The following is a 15,798-nucleotide window of genomic DNA, read 5'->3' as shown; positions in this document are numbered from 1 at the left end:
GGGCTCCTGAGAAATTAAGGGGAAATTTGTACAGGAACCCCAGGGCCCAGTCTCTGCTGTGGTCCCTTGGGCAGGAGGGCTCACCCAGGGCCCACATAACCTGACTCTGGTCCCGGATGTCTGCCCAGGGCCATGGCAGGACAGCAGAACAGCTGCGTGTGAGGGTGGGGTCTCCTGGGCCCCTCCCTCTGACCCTCAGACGAAACTCAACCCTTTTCTTCCATACACCCGCTGAGGCCAGTCAGCTCACTACACAGATGAGGAGGCTGAGGCTCAGAAGACTCCCAGATCTGGCCTCAGTTCCCCCATCAGCAGGGATTTTCAGAAAGGGCAAAAGCTAATGGAGTGTGGGGCATCCGAGGGGCCCCAAAACACTCCCCACCCTCTTGCCTCTCCCAGCAGAGGCCCTGAAGGCCTCATCACCCTTTACCACCCTAGCACAGAATCTAGAATGCAACTTGGGTGGAAAGTGAGGTGGGGCCTGGAGGTTCCAAATCACCTCAGCAGCCTGTGTGATCTCCCCACCAGCCAGGGAACTCCTCCAGGGCATAACCTTGGGAGGGCCTCAGTGCCACCCCAAGGCAAGGGGCTGGTGCACCCAGGGCTATAGATGCCAGGAAGGTCAGCCAGGACACTTTTCCAAGCCCAGGACCTGTCTTCCCAGGGCTCTCACTTCTCTATGCCCTCCAAATTGGAGACCCAGCTCCATCCCTGCTCCAGTTGTGCCATCTCATGTTTGGCACCAGCTCAGCATGGGCAGATGTGGGGTCTGAGATGGCAAACATTGAGCCCCTCTCCCCAGATCTGGAGCCACTTCTCAGCTGGCCCAGCCAGGCTAGTCTCTGCTGGCCTCCAAGGGAGAAGCGCTTCTGGTCAACCTGCAGAGGCCCTCATACTACTCCAGCCCTGTAGGCCTCTGACCAGGGGCCTGAGCACGGAGCTGACGGTGCCAGGCAGGGGACAGTACAGCCAGACCACTGTGGTGACAGACTTTCTTTATAAAACACCCGAAAGGAAGTTTTCTTACTCATCTTCTCAAAATGTCCCACGAGGAAAGGAGAAGAAAGGTAAAGCCGTCTAATATGAAGCCAGGGCCAGACCTGATCAGGGGGACTCCTGGGCCCTGGCCTGGCCAGGTTGATAGCTTCAGGGGCTTGATGGGGCACAGCAGGAAGGGGATCTGGCCTCCCAGTATGAGTCCTCATCTGTATTGTGAGTGAAGTAAGCTGACCAGGTTGGGGTAGGGGTGGGGCAAATGAGGGGCTCAGCCCCACTGAACGCTGGTCTGCAGGGGCCACCCCCCAGGTGGGGGTGCCCTCAGGGATGGCGGCAGCTCCTGGACCGGTGGCCAGCCCACAGGGTACTGGAAGATGGTGGCTCTGATGGGTTCGGTCCTAGAATAAAGGAGGAGAAGGGCAGAGGATAAGAGTTGAGGCCAAGCTCAGGCCCATAACAGGGCACCCCAGTTCACCCTCCCCACCACTCTGGCTGTGGGCAGGGTTGCTTGCCTGCACAAACTTTCTGGAAGGCAGAGCCTCAAAAAACATACAGACCCTTTGAGCCAGCAACCTCCCCTCTAGGAACTGTTCAAGGAAATAGTGGGGTATGGACAGAAACTGAACTGCAAGCAATGGAAATAACCTAAGTGTCCACCTCTGGGGGACTGATTAAATACATATGCACGTCCACAGCAAAGAATGCTATGCAGCCTGCATAAGAAATAAGGCAGACTTGTATGCACTGATGAGGAAAGCTGTCACGATGTACTATGTGAGTAGGGAGAAAAAGCAGCTTATAAAATAATGTATATAGCATGATACTATTTTTGTTGAAAGATATATAACATATACAAATGCATAAAAAAGCTTGGAAGACAAAGCAAAATGTTAACAGTGGTTCTATCTGAGTGGCGCAATTATGGGTGGTTTTTTTTACCTTTTTATACTTTTCAAAAGTTTTACAAGCACGCAAGCCTTTGAAATCGGAAAAAAATATTATCTACCATTTTTTAAAGCCTCATTTCTCATGCTACTCACTCTCCTTCCCCTAAGGGCCACTGTTCCTGGAGCTCCCGCCTCAGAACCCAGGGCCTATGTGAAGAGCCCAGCCTGGGGCTACCCTGGCTTAAGAGAGCCAACTGAGGCCCAGTGGGGTGCAGAGCAGTCTCCCCCCACCAACTGCTCCACATTCTGATCCTTCTGAACTTGGCATCCCTCTCAGGCTACAGAGTACTGGGACCTACCTGAGAGCTCACTTGTCTCCCTGGTGGAACAAGAGCTTTCAGAAGGTGGGAACTAGAAAGGAAGGGTGGGGTCCACCTGTTCCCCCAGTGCTCACAGCTGGCCCGGTGCAGGGAGGCCACCCAGTAAATGTTTGCTGAACGGCAGGCAGCAACAATGACTGCTCTTCCTGATGAGGCACTACCATGGCCTAAAGAAACCTCAGGAATTCTCAGTGAGCCCCATTTTACTGATGAGGCAACTGATGTGCAGAGTCAGTTACATGACTGAGTGACACAGTGGTCTGATGACAGGGGATGAGGGGCTGGAATGTAACCTATACATGGAGCCCAGACATAGCCCCCTCCCTATCACACCTCAAGCCCAGTTTTCAGTAGTGAGGCCCTGGCATCTCCTGGCAGGCCTAGGGGTCCAGTAGTCAGTCCTCTACAGATAAGGAAAGGCCAGGGCCCTTCGTGAGAAAGCTTGGAGAGACCATGGGCCTCTGAGGTGGAGGTGGGAGGTGAGGGTCAGAGGTCTAGGAGTCTGCTTCACTGTACTCACCGAGCCTGCCCCTTCTGGGTGCTGACCCACTGTACAGAGCCCATCTGAGAACTTTGGGCAAACCTAGGTGCAGTCTCTGGGGCCTCCTGTTGTGAGAGGACAGGGAAATCCCCTGCTCAGCTGCTTGCTGCCTGCTGGAAAGTGCAGGAAGCGACTCTTGGCATGATTTATGGCACTGGGGAGATTTCATAAACTCCACCAGCCGCAGAGAAGGGTGGAAGTGGGGGAGGTTCCACAGTTGCTGCAAGGGAGAGCCCCAGCTGTTAGCCAAGCCTTGGCTTCCTACAGGGTTGTGGAACCGCAAGTATCCCCCAGGGAGGACATAATCCTGGTGAGCCCCTTCCCTTGAGCCTTAAGAGGATGGGGCGGATCCCTCAGCAGCTGGGACCCAGCTACGGGGTCCAGGGCAAGCTCAGTGCCCCTGGGTAACCTGAGGGTTCCTGCCAGGAGAAGGGCACCCCCACGTGTGTTCACAGACACAGGCACATTCCCTAGACTCCAGGCACACAGGCCCCTGAGCCTCACAGCCCAGCTTCCAGCTCTGCACAGAGCAGACTGGGACACGGTGCACACACGGGCATGACCCTGCTCCGTGCACAAGGACAGTTCAGCCTGGTCCTGATCAGAAGGTAAACGTCATAGGGAGGCGCCTGGCCTGGAACAGTAGTGCTGGCCCAGAGAGGGGTGCAAAAGGGGAGATTAAGAGGGATAAAGTCACAATCTGAAGAACCAACAATGGAAGACAGGGACAAGCAGCGGCCCTGCCAGGGGATTAGTCTGTGTCTGAGGCCAGCCTCTCCCTCCCACGGCCGTCTGCTCCTGGCAGATCCCTCAGGGTCAGTCCACTGAGGGGGATGGCACTGTGTGCCAGAAGAGGATCTCCGATCCTCCATTTCCCCCCTTACAAGAAGGGTTCCCTGGCTCACCTCAAGGGCTCTGCCTGGGTCTCAGTGGCCCTAGGTGGGCTAAGCAGCCATCGGTACCCCGTACTGAGGGGGTAGAGGGGTGGAGGGGAGGAAACACACATGGAGAAAGAAAGAGGCTCCCAAGGTCCCCCTAGACCAGTTCCCACATGGGGCCCAAGGCACTAGCCCTCAGAGAATTGTCCCCCAGGCCAGAGACACTGCTCCCCCAAATGCTGTTTCAAGCAGTCAACATGCCCACGCCAGGCCCAGATGACAAGGCTGTGAGGGGGAGCCCCAGGAGGGATGGGGAAGGAGATGTCTTAGCTAAAGCTTGAAGAACGAGTCTGACTTTGCCAGGCAAGGAGATAGGGAGGTAGTTCTAGGTAGAGAAACAGCATGCACAAGGTGCCCCGAAATCAGAAACGCCCACCACATCTAAGAAGCTGCCAAGCGTCCAAGAGGACTGACACTGAGACCAGATGGAACAGGTGAGAAGGTGACCCCCACAGGCTGGAGAGGCAGCAGGGAAGTTCCCCCAGGCTGTAGAGGCCAGGCTCCTCTGAGGTAGAAGGGAAGTTGAAGCAGGGGAGGGAACTGTGGCCAGCACCTGTTTTAGAAGCTGGTTGGGGTTGTGTGGAGGACGAAATGGAGGAGCCGAGGGAAGTGGCCATCAGGAAGAGTCAGGGTGAACGAAGGTCTTTCACAGGGCTGCCTTGAGGTAGGAACTCTGAACTAAGCAAGGCAGCCCAGGGCTTGAATCCACACCCCATCCTACCCCCCCTTGCAGGCTGGGGGCCACAGATGCGGGGGCAGAGCCTAAGGCCCAGGAGGCCAGAGGAAACAGGAGTCATTGCTCTCATTTCTCACAGACCAGCCTACGGGGAAGAGGGCTGAGGAAGACCAAGGAGCAATGGCAAAAGCAGTAATAAATGGTTCCCTACTAATAACCCCTTTTGTTCAAGCGGACAGGTCTCCTTTTCTCTGAGAATAATTCATTTTGGCTCTGGGCCCTCAGGAGGCAGGGCAGGCATAGGAAACAAGTGGTTGCTGGGAAAGCAATTCCCCTGGAAGGGGCCAGCTTAGATGGTCAGAGGGTTAGGGGCTTGGGGAACAAGAACCTGGGATGGGCTCGTTCCAGGCTCAATACCACTGCCACCCTGGTGAGCTGTTGCCACTACCACTTCAGACCTCTGGCTGGATAGGTCCTTGGCCAGACATGAACGTGAGACCAGTGGTGGCTCAGGGTCTAGGCTTGGAGAGGGGCCTAGCTCTCCCCCAAGAGAGCTGCACAGAGGAGCAGGTGTGTGACCTGGGCAGTCATAACTTCATGGAGCTGCTGAGATTCCTTGGATGCAAAATGGGGCTGCCAATCCCCTTATATGCCCAAGTCTGAGTGCCAGGCACACCCGAGAACCAAATATCTGATTATCATGCAGTCACTACCTCTACCTCTACTGGAAGCTCTGGGCCCATCATTCAGCTTCCCTTTCCCCATCTCATTCCCTAGTCCTCAAAGACTCGTGGTCATGGGTGCCTTGCATTGGAGGATGCTGGGACACATCTATCTGCACCCAGACAAGGACTTCAGAGTACCCCCCACGTGCTCACTCCAGCTCAGCTACAGGGTGTCCCTGAGCCCTTGTCACAAGACAAGGGCTCACAAGATAAGGGCTCAGCCCTCTCCCCCACAGGCCGGTCTTGTGACAAAGAGGTGCCCAGGCATGTGGTGCTCACTCCAGTGAGCCCTGAATCAGCACAGAAGGGTGAGCAGTGAGGGAAGGTGGCTAGTGAGAGTGGCGTGCAGCTGGGATCTCCAAGGAACATGCTGGGGTGAAGCAGGGGAGTGAGGAAGCCCCCAGAACCCTCTGGGTAGCTTCCAACAGTCAGCCCTCTGGCGCAAGTCTGAAGGAGCCTGGGGTGCAGAACACGCATCCCTGGATGATGGCCAGTCCCCAGGGGGCTGCCCACATTACCAAAATCACAAACTTTAGACAGGACCAGGAGGAAAGGCATCACATTCTAATACTGGAGTCATGTCTGCACCATATATTTTTAAGGTGGGGGAACAAAAATGGCACAGATTTAAAACAGAGGTAAAAATTAAAAAAAAAAAAAAAAAAGCTTATGAAGCTCCTACATGGGGGCACAGAGAAGGCAGGAAGCTTGGAATGGCAGAGCCAAGAGTCCCAAGGGAAGGCCTCATCGCATAGACTATACAACCAGCCTCCCATGACTCAGGCGAGGTAGCTGGTCCATGAGACCACGCCACAGAGATCATGAGGTCTGAAGCACCATTGTGAGAAGAAAGTGAGGTGGCCCAAGATGGGGCCCCAAAGTCAGTCTTGAGCACATCTACTAGTCCTTTTTCCTCCCCCTTCTTTCCATACCTGGTGGAAGAGCCCAGGAGCCCTCGCTTCGGTCTTGGCTGTGACCTTGAAGAGGAGAGCCTGGGATGGCATGCAGCATACACCAAAGCGTCCCTGACCCGGGGTGCTCCCCATATAAGAGTGAAGGTATTGAGTGGTATTGCACCCTGTCCATTCCTGAGTCTCCTAAATATTGGTCCCAGATAGTGATCCCTTCCTGAGGGCGGCAATGAGCCTCACACTTCCTGCAGCTCCGGCTCTGCCTCTGCTAGCCACGTGCCCTCGGCAAGACACTGGGCCCCTTATGAGCATCACTGCTCCTTCTTGCAGGGTCAGTTCACCATGCCTACTGGCTGGCACCTAGGGAGCACAGTCACCAGTCAGGCCTCTCCTTCTGGCAATGAACTTGGTGATGTGGAGTCAAGTCAGCTCAGCCACCCCTTCAGCCAGCACAGAGTCCAACAAGGGAGGAGCCACCAAGGGAAGGGATGAAATCCAGGGACAGGTACCTTCAAATGCGTATCTCTCAACCTTTGGCCACCGTGGGGACCCCAGAGCCCCCAACATGGTCCCTCCTTTGGGAAGCTCTGTAGGGGGGTCTGTAACTAGTTATTGGAATGGCATGGGAAGAGGGCACCGTGGGGCCTATACCTGTTGCTTGGGGCCGAGCTCAGTCGCTTGGCTCTCTTTTCCAGCCAGTCCTCCAGATGGCCCTCAGGGAACTCAGCAATGTCCAATGGCCACTCCCTAGCCCGTCTCTCCTCTGTGGGGAGAAGGAGACAGAGCTAAGTGAGGGGTATATTCATACCCACCTGAACCCTACTTTCCCACAGAACAGCAGAACCTTCCAGGAGGGGATGTCTCAGAGCCTTTGGACTGTCCCCAGCATGCCACCACCTCCCCAGGTCTGGGTCTCACTCTTTTGCCCCTCAAATGAAGATGAAACACTCGCTGTCTCCCAAGCTTTCTGGAGCTGTGAACAGGATGGTGTGTGGAGAGCCTGGCTCTGTGGGAGACCCCAGAGAGGCCACCCCAGAGTCATGGGCCAAACTTAGGATCAGGGAGGCAGCACGGGGGGCAGAACAGGGCTCTGCCAAGATCTCTGAGCTGGGGCAGGAAAAGGAGCCTCAGCTTTCCTGGTTTTTCTTCTCATAAAATATCCTACAAAAACCTTTGCTCGGTGAGTTAGAACAAAGCAGTAGTTGGAATTCAAACAAGCTGGATGTGAGAGTGTGACAGGGTCAGAGTCTCTGGGAGACCTGGGATGGGGCCTGGGGTCAGAGGAGAACAATAGCACTCGTGGGCCAAAGCACTGATCAGGCCCTGAGCTGGCACTGCGCCAGCGTCATCTCTTTTCATCTTCCCAAGCAGTCTCGCTCAATAGGTCAGGATAATTCCTCCAAGAGGTTAAACCATGTGTTAAGGTCATAGGGCTGTGGCAGAGTCAGGACTTGTAAACTGCCAGCTGGGAGCAGAGGTGTGGGTTTCTCCCACCCCTGCCTCACCATATCACCTCTAGTTCCAGACCCCTGGTCTGTGCTTTCCCTGTCATGGGCCAACTGTTCCCCGAGAACCCATGGCCAATGAGGAAGCAGAAATACAGCTGCTGCCGGCACTTGCTGGCCTGGCCTATGGGGCCTCATTTCTACCCTGGGAAGCTCCTGAAAACCCTGTGTTTTTGCCAGGCCTGCAACTAACTGACACCAGCTCTTTGGGGCAGGGTCCCGCTCTGAGGGGCTGACTGGTCAGAGGGGAGCAAGGCCCAAGGGGTTGAGAGCAAAGGCCAGCCTGTTGCAGACACTCACTGGCTGCCCTCAGGCCACCCAGACAGAGGGAGAGTGAGCAGCCCCCTGGGAGACTCAAAGCTAATTTCTAACTTGCTGGGGACTCACCTGAGGCCCTCAACACTCAGCCTGAGTGCTAGCCTCAGTTTCTCCATCAGTTCGATGACAGGATGAATGAGAAAATCTATAGAGACCATCTGAGCCAGAGCTTTCCTGGTCTCTAGAGAAGTGAGAAGTGAATTTCTCTAAGTCAGACATGCCAGTTTCCAGGGGAAGTTAAACTTGCTCTTTCCTGGAATCACCAAATGGTAGGAATCCTGAGGGCAGAGAAGGTGCTCTCCTTGTCACCTTGTTCTATCAGGTGCCAAGCAGGGGCTTGATCTATGTCACCTGATGGCGGGATGCCAAGCCAGCAGCATGGCCATGTGGAGCTGCAATGAACCCTCAGGACTCCCCGGCAGGAAGCCACACGTGTCACTCTAAACCCAGCAGGGGACACAGAGGGGGGCTCCCCTGTTCCTTCTCCATTCATGCCTGGGCGGTTTGGAGGCAATTCCTGATACCACCCCCATCCTCTTGGCAGCCTCCAGCCTATCCCACCCGGTGGCCACAAGCCAGAGCTGAGGAGGCCTAGGGCAGTTTCACCAGGCTCAGACCCTGCACCCTCCCCAGCAACCCATGCCACTCCCCACAGCGGAGTCCCCTCCTAAACATACCCTCCACCTGGATACTTAGCTCCTGTAGGTCTCGCTCGGACATGTGGGAAAATCTGCAGTTGGAGCCAAAGTCACACTGGCCTGCAACGCGAAGACCAAATTAGTCACTGTTCAGGAAGGGCTCCCACTTAGGGCTGAGAGGCACTGTGATGAGGGGTCATGGGAGCTTGAGGGGCAGAGCTTTAGGGCCTAAGGAGGAGCATCCCAATCCTGAAGAAACACTTGGATTCTCTCTGGCTCTGCTCACACAAGCAGCTGGAGCAACCTGTCTGGTCTATCATGCCCTGCCCAACACTTCCCTGGCCAGGGATCAGTGCCACTGAAGCCTTTCTAGATTGGGCTGAACAAGTCTCTGCAGGTTTCTCTTGTCACCAAACTCAAACCCCCAGTTCCTGTTCCCAACCCCAACAAACAACATATGAGCTCCTGAAAAGACTGTGCTTCCTCTCTAGTTCTGGCCATTGCACATGCCCTGCCTTCTGCCTGGCACCCTACCTGCCGTCTGGCTTACTCGAGCAGCTGGACTGCTCCCCAGAGAGGCTTTCAAGGCAGCTTTGTCTAGGGGGTGCCAAAGTCCAGGGGGACTTTCCAAATCTTAACTAAGGAAACTAAAATGTGTCTCAAAATAACAGGAGAATAAGGTGTCCTAAATCAGCATAACCTACCAGTGTCTTATTCACGAAGCAAGGTTTGTAGGGTTGCCCCTGTCTGCAGGCATGGTGTCCATCTCAGGGGCAGCATCATCTCCTGAGGGAGTGTGGCCTTTCACTCAACTTCCCTAGGCCAACAGCAGTACCTTTCTTCAGTGCTACACTCCCTTATAGAACATGTTAATTTTCACGGTTTTCTTCTTTGCCTTAGCTCCTAGGAAGCTCAGGGTCAAACCCTTAGAGCATACAAGATCTCAAGGCAAGCATGGAGGAGACAGAACATTCTGGCTTTGCCTTATTTTCCTTACCCTGCCCTTATTTTCATCTTTGGTTCCTTCATTTACTGAGATCTAAATATCCTTGAACTATGTTCACTAGCTGGGTACCGAGCAATCAAATTGACCTAGCATCCTTGGTTCTGATTCTGAACCTCAGCATCATCAGATCTGTTACATCTCCAGCCCTACCTCCTGGAAGGAGATGCAGGGGAGCTTGGGCTCCCAGCCTAACTTAATTGACCAGTGTATTATACTTATAAATGTCTCCTGGATTTCCCTGCAATCTCCCAGTGCTTGCCTGTCTTGGGTGAGCAGATACAAATCACAATCTAGCTCAAAGAGCTGAGGACCAGGCCCTTAGAAAGATCTAAGCCACAACCCCTGGGAAGGACCCAACTGAACAGTTGGCTGATGCACCAGAGGTCCAAGCAGGTCACACTGGGCACTCTGGCCCCCAGGGGTACTTGAATTGCGCGGAGCACTTTACCTGTCAGTAGAAACTTCCTGCAGGGCCGCTTGTTTTGCTCATCCAGCAAGATGGCAGCTGCATCTGTGAAAGGAGAGAGGGGCCAGGTTCAGACTTCTGTTGCACACGGGCACCTCCTATCACTAGGCTCAGTTGTGAGTTCAGCAAAGAGCTCCCCATGCAAGGAGGCGTGAGAAGGACAGCCACAGGCGAGGATGTTGGGCAGAGGGTTCTCAGCTTCAGGTGACTTCAGCCCCTCCCACTCCACTCAGACCCAGCTAATGGCAAGAACCAGGATTTAGGTCACAAGTTCTTGAATTTGGTATCACAGTTCTCGTGCTGTCTTTGCAGCTGGCGGGGAATCTATAATTACTTCAAAATTAAAAAGCGACAAGAAGGGCCCTGGGGGCTAGGGAGCCCACCGTAAGCCCCAGGGCCCAAACACCATTCTGCTGTCAAGCCTGCCATCACTGCTCTCAGCCCCCTCCTCACATCAGGTGCAGGTGCTCAGAACTGAGCCAGGACTTCACGGCAAACCTTCTGGATATGACCTTTAACTTCAATTTCCTCTGATTTTTCCTATCTCTGTTTTCACCATATATTTATGGTTTAAATGTGTATGTTCATTGGTAAAGAACCAGTCAAAATCTGTAGATGAGTAAGAAATGTCAGGAAGGAGCCCTGACTCAGAGGCCCTGATGTTGCCCGGGGGAAGGGGCGCGGCCTGGACTGGACACTTGCCTCATTTATCCACTGCTTTCTCCAGTGGCCTGGGGTAAAGGAAAGCCTCTGGGCTTTGGAGTCCAGGCACACACGGACTCCATGGCCATGAGCAAGCTGCTTCATCTCTCCAAGCCTCAGTTTCCCCATATGTACAGTGAGAGGAAAATTCCCAACCTGGACTGCTGTGAAAATTTAATAAGATAATGAATGGAAAGCACTTGGCAGAGAAGGCTGGTGGTTCTCAACTCTTGTGGCACACTAAAAGTGCCAGGAAAGTAACAATGAAGTCACCTTGGGCTGGGAGAAGCCTCAGCCTCACATAACCTGCGTGACACTGACGTGCACCCAGAGGCGAGAACCTCCATGCTCAACAAGCAGTAGCAATTCTAATTTTATTTCCTCCTCACAAATCCACTGTATGGTGCTGACACCCCCATTTCATAGTAGGGAAAGTGGGGGTCCAGAAAGGGAAATGACCTGTCCAAGGGCAGTGAGGAAGTGGCAGTGCCAAGTTTGAATCCTGGAGTATGAGTCTAAAGGCCCTGCCTTTTTCCCAAGCCCTGCCTTTTTCTCCTGGTGTCTGGGTGAGTGTCTGACACCAATGGGGGCTCCTCCTTCCCCAGAGCAGGGATGCTGGTGACTGAGGTCCAGCTACTGGGGTCAGGACTCACTCCAGGGGTGGCCTGGAGGAGCATGGGGGTGCCACCAGCGGAGGGGTCCATCTGTCTGGACTGGTCATACTCAGCCTGCACAGCTGATGCCATAGGCCTTCCAGGGGAGCTGGGCTGGTGGAGGGAGTATGGATGCTGCCCTGAGGGTAGACAGCTGAGGCTAGCGGAGGGCTGAGTTTGAGTCCAAGACAAGGGACTCTGGCTGTGCACTCAGTGTGAGAGGAGTTCCAGGCTGCTCAGCATCTAGACAGTAGTTCTGAACCCATGAGAATCACTGGCTAACTTTTAAAGTACTTGGCTGGTGGAGCCCACCTTTCTCCTTAATTCATCTGTGGGAGAGAGCATGAGAACTGTTTAAAAAGCTCCTCAGTGACTCTGAAGTGAGACACCCTACTCCAAGCGTAGGCCCTGCAGAAAGAACCCTGTGCTCCTCTACTGGGTATGCAAGGCTCCTCGTCATATGACCCTATTGGTCCTTCTTGCTTCATCTCTCAAAATTAACAGCTGCCCTGGTGCTCCATGTCTATTTGCTCATTCATTTGGACATTCATCTAACAAACATTTACTGAGCACGTCCTGTGTACCAGGCACCATGCCAGAATGAGGATTTAGTGAAAGTCAGACCTGGTCCTTCCTTTCAGTCAAACAGTCACACTAATCCATTCAGATATAAATGGAGTAAACAGCTAGCACACAGTCAAATGACGGTGCCCAGCCCGGCAATCAGGGAGGGCATCCAGGAGAACTTGATGCTTGAGTTGAGTTCTGAGATGGGAGGACCAGGGTGGGGGTAGGGGAGAGCGCAGGAAGGGCTTGCCATCATGGGGAGCAGTACCTGTAGTGGCAGGTATGGCTGGACTCAAAGGGAGAGATCAGCAGAGCATGGAGGCCATGGATGTCAAGGGTTCTGCCCCGAACCTACTGTTATAGCTGGGTGCAAGGTCACTTAGGAGAGGGGCCTGGTTTTATTCACTTTTATGTCTTCAGAGTCTGTCTGAGAGCCAAGGACATACTAAGTGTTCACAGAGCACTGGCTGAACGAATGAGATCCAGGGCCTGAGGTCAATCCTTTTGTGAACCCATAGGTACTATTCCTACTTACTAAACCCTTAACTGTAACTGTAAGACATATAGTTTTTAAGAGATTAATGAGCCCCTGTCACATCCTGGGAGGTGGGCACTGTTGCTATGGCTGTTTCACCCATGACAAAATTAGGGTCACACTGTTCTTAGTGACACCTTGGGACTAACATCCAGGCAACCAAGCTCAGGGTTGATCATGGTAGACAGATCGTCAGCCCTTCTGAGGGCTAAGGACTTGTCCAAAGACATGAAGCTGGGAGCAGAGCAGTGCTAAGTTCTAGCTCAGGCAGGGGAGCCCCTGTGCTGCGTGGCTGTGTAGATGAGCTAGGGCCTGAGGAAGCCTTTAAGGAAGTAGAAAGAGCTCTTATGTCAGCTTGGGGCTTCCAAGTGAGCTGATCCACTTCTTTGGATTTCAGTCACCACCTTAAGTGGGGATCTCTGACCTAGCCAGCCTCCGTCACACAGTTCCAAGCACTGGACATGGCTGGGGCTGTGAGAGGACCCTGAGAATGCAGGACCCCCAAGAAGGGTCTCATGGTGCCCACGGCTAGCTATCTCTCCTTTTCTATAGCCCTCTGCTGATTAGTCTGGACCAGAGACCCAGCTACTCTTGCTTGAAAATCAAGGATTAGGAGCAAACACCAAGGTGATCCTGAGGCCCAGTTCCATGCCTGACACCAGAGTCAGAGGCCTTGTAGGCACCCAGGAGACCCTCTGCTAATGAACCCCTCTCTACTCCCACTCATGCCTGCTCAGTGGCCTGACCATTCTTTCTTACCCAAGCCTCGGATTCTTCATGTGAAATGGGGGGAATCTGAGAGAGCTTTAAAAATACCATGCCTAGAGAATCCATGCCAAACCTACCTCTGGGGATAGAGTCAGGGAATCAGTTTTTTATTTAAAGGTCTCCAGGTGATTCTAATTCCAAGGGCTGAGACACACGGCCTTAGAGAATTACTGAGAAAAGCAGATACAAACCATGGAAGGCACCTGGCATGCAGCAGACAATCAATAAATGCTCACTGCCTTCGTGTGAATTCTGAGTCTCAGAAGAGGGAACAGTTTCCTCTTCTCCTTCCTTCTTGGCTGCTGGGACTCAGCCCTTCCCTTTCCTTTACCTTCCTTCCTGGATGTGGGCCCTGTCCCCAGAATCCTGTTCCCCAACTCATGGAGCATTGGTTCCCACCCTGCTCCTGCCCCACTGCCAGCCTCCTTCTCCCTTTCAGAGGCTCCTGGCTGGCTGGCCACTTCCGCCTGCACCTCTTTGGCTGATGCTATTGTCGAGGATGGCAGAGCAGCTGCTCCCCTCTAGAGAGCGCTCCCGGATGCCATGCCCTGTGCTAGGTGTTTGCACCCTTAGCTCATTCCCCTAGTCACACCGGCTCAAGCCTTTCCTAGAAGAGCCCTCCCTCCGGCAGCTCAGTTATTCAGCCAGTCAGCCAGTCATTCAGCAGCCAATTATTGCACCCCACCGCTCACGGGGCAGTCAGTCATCACTGTCAAATGTAGCTCTGGTCATGCTGGCTGCTGCCTAAAGCCTTTCAAAGGCTGCCCTCTGCCCTTGGGATAACCCAGGCCCCATACTGCAGCCTCCCCAGGCCCTCCTGATCTGGTCCCTCTCCTCTCTCCAGCTCCCATCCCTACCATCTTCCTCTCCCACTGTGTCCAGTAGCACCTTCTCCCTTTGGCTCCCAGAACACCATGCTTGCTTATGCTGCCTGCCTGCCTCTGAATGCCCTTTGCCCAGAATGGTATAGCTGGCTTTTTCCTGTCTTTCAGCTGTTGGCTCAAATATCACCTCCTCAGATAGGCCCTCTTCCTGGCTACAGTATCCCCAGGGCCTGGAACATCACCTGGAAAAAGGAGCCCTGGTCAAGATTTCTGGGGAAAGGAGCCTGCCGGTCTGAGGACCCATCTACCCTATAGGCCAGGAGCCCAGGCTCCTTTCACTCTTCAAAGAGCCAAGACTGGACTGTCACTGGCCCACAGTGCTTCCTGGTGTAACAATAAGAAAGATGGGAGAGCAGAGTTCTACCAGCCTGGCCAGCAGACACCTACCTCGGAACATGTCGTACCAGACCTTCTTGGCTTTGAGGTGCTGCAGTCCATTCAAGTGCTTCTTGCGGTTATGGAGGTTGTCCTGGAAGGAGCGATCACAGTAGTCGCAGAAGTAACGCTTCCCCATTACACCTATCCCAGGTGCTGCGGCTGCCTGAGAAGTCACAAAACACTCAGAGAGTGGAGGAAACTCCCTCCCCACAAACCTACAGCACACCTCCCCAACACTAGCACACAGACCAGGCCTGTGCTGTGCAAGGAAATTTCTATTATTTGCACCACCTCTTTACACCTCACGACAGAGCAGAAGAATGTGGGCTGATGATTATGGCCTAAGATGCCGTATTCTAGAGGGATCTTTTCACAGACTACTCAGGCCAGTTAATGTGAACCATAGCAGTTGAGGCCCAGGAATCAGCATTTTTTTAAACTTCCCCAATAAATACACAAGTGTAGCCAAGCTGGAGAGCCAAAACCTTACATCCCCTGGCCAGCCCCCTCTCAACCCCCCCCAACCCCCACCAGCACCACCTCTGATCTCTTTATTCTCTCAATGCTGGCCACACAGGCTTCCTCTGCTCCTCACACATGCCAAGCACACACCCACCTCCTGGTGTTGGCACCTGCTGTTCCCTCTGTCTGAATGCCCCTCCTCACGTAGCTGCCACACTTTGTTCACTGGACTCCTGCAATCTGCCCAAACACCGCCTTCTTGGTAATCTAGTGTGACCACTTTGTTTAGATTGCAGAAACCTCCCCTTAGCTTTCTCCATTCCCCGCTTCATTTTGATCACCCTTCAAAATAATAAGTAAGCTATTCGTCATGTTTACAGTCTTTTCCCCCCAATAGGAATATAAATCAATGTGGGCTGAGATATTTTTGTTTTGTTTATTTCCAAAGCCCCAGCACCAAAAGTGGTACATGCTATAGAGAATACAACCAATTATTTGTTGACTAAAGGAATTAATTTCCTTAAAGGAATTAATTTCCATCTTCCTTATGGGACAGCTGAGGTTCAGAGAGACGAAATGACTTGCCCAAGCTCACATAGTTGGCAAACAGAAGGCAAACCCAGGTATCCTAAAAACCTCCCTCTGGCAGAGTCCCCTCTTCCACTGTCAGTTCAAAGCTTAGAGAAGACAGGGGCCTCAGGCAGAATTGCAAACAATTAACCTCCTAGATGACAGGTATCCCCATTCCCCAATCACTGAGAGAAATAATAAGTTTCAGGGTCTTAAGACCCCTCAACCATGGTGGGCACAACAGCCACTCCTGATCATGGTCAGCAAGTGGGTCCCCTAATTTGATGCCATA

The 15,798-nt window shown here is 53.4% G+C and overlaps 1 protein-coding gene across 1 annotated transcript; it reads right to left on the bottom strand.

Moving 5' to 3' along the window:
- Nucleotides 1-1,264: 1,264 nt before the first annotated feature.
- Nucleotides 1,265-14,610, bottom strand: ZMAT5 (zinc finger matrin-type 5; the record flags this gene model as incomplete). Its single annotated transcript, XM_084253338.1, has 5 exons — nucleotides 1,265-1,394; nucleotides 6,706-6,817; nucleotides 8,555-8,630; nucleotides 9,965-10,032; nucleotides 14,484-14,610. The coding sequence occupies 5 exons, from the start codon at nucleotides 14,608-14,610 to the stop codon at nucleotides 1,265-1,267; spliced, it is 513 nt and encodes a 170-aa protein (XP_084109464.1).
- Between the last annotated feature and the right edge of the window lie 1,188 nt (nucleotides 14,611-15,798).

This window comes from Talpa europaea (genome assembly GCF_964194135.1).
Source record: "Talpa europaea genome assembly, chromosome: 14".
NCBI classification, from domain to species: domain Eukaryota; kingdom Metazoa; phylum Chordata; class Mammalia; order Eulipotyphla; family Talpidae; genus Talpa; species Talpa europaea.
Note: the sequence above shows the minus strand (reverse complement) of the source record. Positions and strands in the feature narration are given on the sequence as shown.